Source organism: Euphorbia lathyris, chromosome 2, assembly GCF_963576675.1.
Source record: "Euphorbia lathyris chromosome 2, ddEupLath1.1, whole genome shotgun sequence".
NCBI lineage: Eukaryota > Viridiplantae > Streptophyta > Magnoliopsida > Malpighiales > Euphorbiaceae > Euphorbia > Euphorbia lathyris.
Window position 1 is genome coordinate 102,551,385 of NC_088911.1, and position 2,675 is coordinate 102,554,059.

Here is a 2,675-nt window from a genome sequence, read left to right on the forward strand (position 1 = left end):
AATTGTTAATATTTGTCATTGACCTGTTTAAAATTTGTAAAATTCAACGTGGATGTTACGGCTTTCCATAAATTTTTAATAGTTTCGCTCAATTTTTTTTATTGGATCTAGTTTTTGTTATTGTTAGGGTGTGTTTTTGAAATTCAATATGCCATTATAATTAATCAACAATTTAATGTGAAATTTTTCAAAAAAAAAATTCATATGTGAAATTGAAATATCAATAATTTCATAAGAAACAATTCAAAAAAATAAACGGCTCACAATGGTTTTCCATTTATTTCAGCATCTATAAGTCGCCAACTTTGATTCTTTATTCCAAACCTAGAAAGTCTAATAGTGAAAGGATAGCAGAAAATTGATAGTTGTATGTCAAACACAAAATAATAATTGCTACTTATTACATAATGCAAATCTGATTATTATTTTTTTTGGCTCAAAATTCTAGGCACCAACAGGTAAAGGATGACGCAGTATAGGAATTAAATTCAAATCATTTTCTCTTTTGACAGTAACCCCAAAAGCTTCATCCATGTCTAGATCTTCTGCTTTCATTTCATCTTTCAGTTTCCAATCAAAATGGTACAGCAAGTTTGCCAGTGGAAGTTCAACATTTAAAACCCCAAATGTAATTCCAGGACATACCCTCCTTCCAGACCCAAATGGGATCAACTCAAAGTTACCTCCTTTGTAATCAATTAAAGCACCTTCACTGAACCTTTCTGGATTGAATTTCTCAGCCTCTTTCCAATGCTTTGGATCTCTTCCTATAGCCCATGCATTCACAAATAATTTTGTGTTTTTTGGGATATGAAATCCATAGATATCACATTCATCTTGTGATTCTCTTGGTAGTAAAAGAGGAAGTGGAGGATGTAACCTTAGAGCTTCTTTGATCACCAATTTCAAGTAATTTAGCTCTCCAAGTTTTGCTTCATCAACATATCCTTTTTCACTAAAAACTTGTCTTACTTCTGCTTGTGCCTTTTCCATCACTCCTGGATTTTTTAGCATTTCAGCCATTGCCCACTCTACTGTTGTAGATGAAGTCTCACTTCCTGCTATGAATATATCCTGAAAATTGCACAAAGTAAGGGTAAATAAATAATGTAAATTGAGCTACTCAGAAATTGCATATGAAATTGTGAAATTTACCAGGATGACAGCCTTGATGTTGTTAGTTGTTAAAGAGAAATCAAGATTTGAGTCACCTTGAAACTTCAAAAGAACATCAACAAGATCCTGCTGATCATCTTCACCAATCTTTTCCTTTTGTGTCTGTTTTCTAGCTTGATGATCAGAGACAATACTTTGAAGAATTTTATCTGCTTCATGATGCAGCCTTTCAAGTTTAGCTTTCATCCCTCCGACCCTCTGCAAGATTTTAATGGAAGGAAAAAGATCTGCAATACTAAACCCAGCACCAACCTCTATAATTTCCTTAACATGAGGAACAAATCCTTCTTGTTCTTTCCTTACCTTACCAAAAGCAGCTCTTGAAATTACAGAATACATGTATTTAAACACTATTGACGTGAAATTTATTGGATTTCCTTCACTAGCTGAAAACAATTGCATAATATTGAGTACCTCTTCTTTTCTAATTGATCTGAAAGATTGAACTCTTTTAGTACTTAAAAGCTCCAGCATGCAAATCTTCCTCAATTGTCTCCAATACTCTCCATAGGGAGCAAATACAAGGTCAGAACTTTCATAAGCCATTATATTTGCAGCGAGACTAAAAGGTCGATTGGCAAAGGTGAGATCATGGGTTTTGAGAACTTCTTTAGCAGTTTCGGGAGAAGAAATGACGATGGTGCTGATTTCACCGAGCTTGAGATGCATAATTGGTCCATATTTCTTGGAAAGTTTATAGAGGTTATGATGGGGAAAAGAACCAACAAGGTTGAGCAGATTTCCTATGATAGGTAGCTTCCATGGCTCTGGTGGGAGAGCTTTTGATTTCCTGCTGCTGATAATGAAAAAGGTGATTACAGAGACAAGAAATGAGGCAAAAATTGGCAAGGAAGGGTATTGGAAATCCATTTCTGCAATATGAAGATACCACCACTCAAGCTTGTTTGCATTTATAGCTAGCTAAGTCCAATGTTAACCGCTTAACCCTTTTTTCTTCGACAAAGAAAGCCGTTAACTTGGTCAAAAATGTCATAATTGTGTTACAAATCGGACTTTTCATGGAGGATTTCTTGGTTTAGTAATGAATTCGTGTAAAATAATTGAAACTTAATTAGGAGTTTAAGTTTTTAATTCCTAAATAAAATAAAAACAAACGAAAATAAAAACAAAATTTACGCATCTTGTCCCCAAATAAATTTGTAAATTAAAAATCACAAAAAAAAACCTAATTTAGCAATCATAAAACCAAACATTGAAAGAAAATAAACAATAAAAAATAAAATACTTACCTGAAAGTTGGAAGTTAAAAATACAGTGAAAATAAAAAATAATTGAGGAGTAATTTAGAGATTTTCCTTTTTTTAAGGAGTACTATAGGCTTTTTTAGCTTTAGTTACAAATGTTTCGTCTCTTCCTTTAGTTTTGTGCAGATTCTATTTAAAAAAAAAACTCAGATGGATAAGGGTAAGATGAAAACTTTCCATTTTTGCGTTAGAAGAAGGCCTACCTACCGATCTTCTTCTTCAGCGATCATGGCT

The 2,675-nt window shown here is 33.2% G+C and overlaps 1 protein-coding gene across 1 annotated transcript; it reads right to left on the minus strand.

Moving 5' to 3' along the window:
- Positions 1-242: 242 nt before the first annotated feature.
- LOC136219202 (premnaspirodiene oxygenase-like) lies at positions 243-2,066 on the minus strand. The gene is made up of 2 exons (XM_066006490.1): positions 1,156-2,066; positions 243-1,074 (listed from the first exon to the last, which is right to left on the minus strand). Exons 1-2 carry the CDS (start codon positions 2,044-2,046, stop codon positions 445-447), a joined length of 1,521 nt encoding a protein of 506 aa, XP_065862562.1. The 5' UTR covers positions 2,047-2,066; the 3' UTR covers positions 243-444.
- Positions 2,067-2,675: the final 609 nt, after the last annotated feature.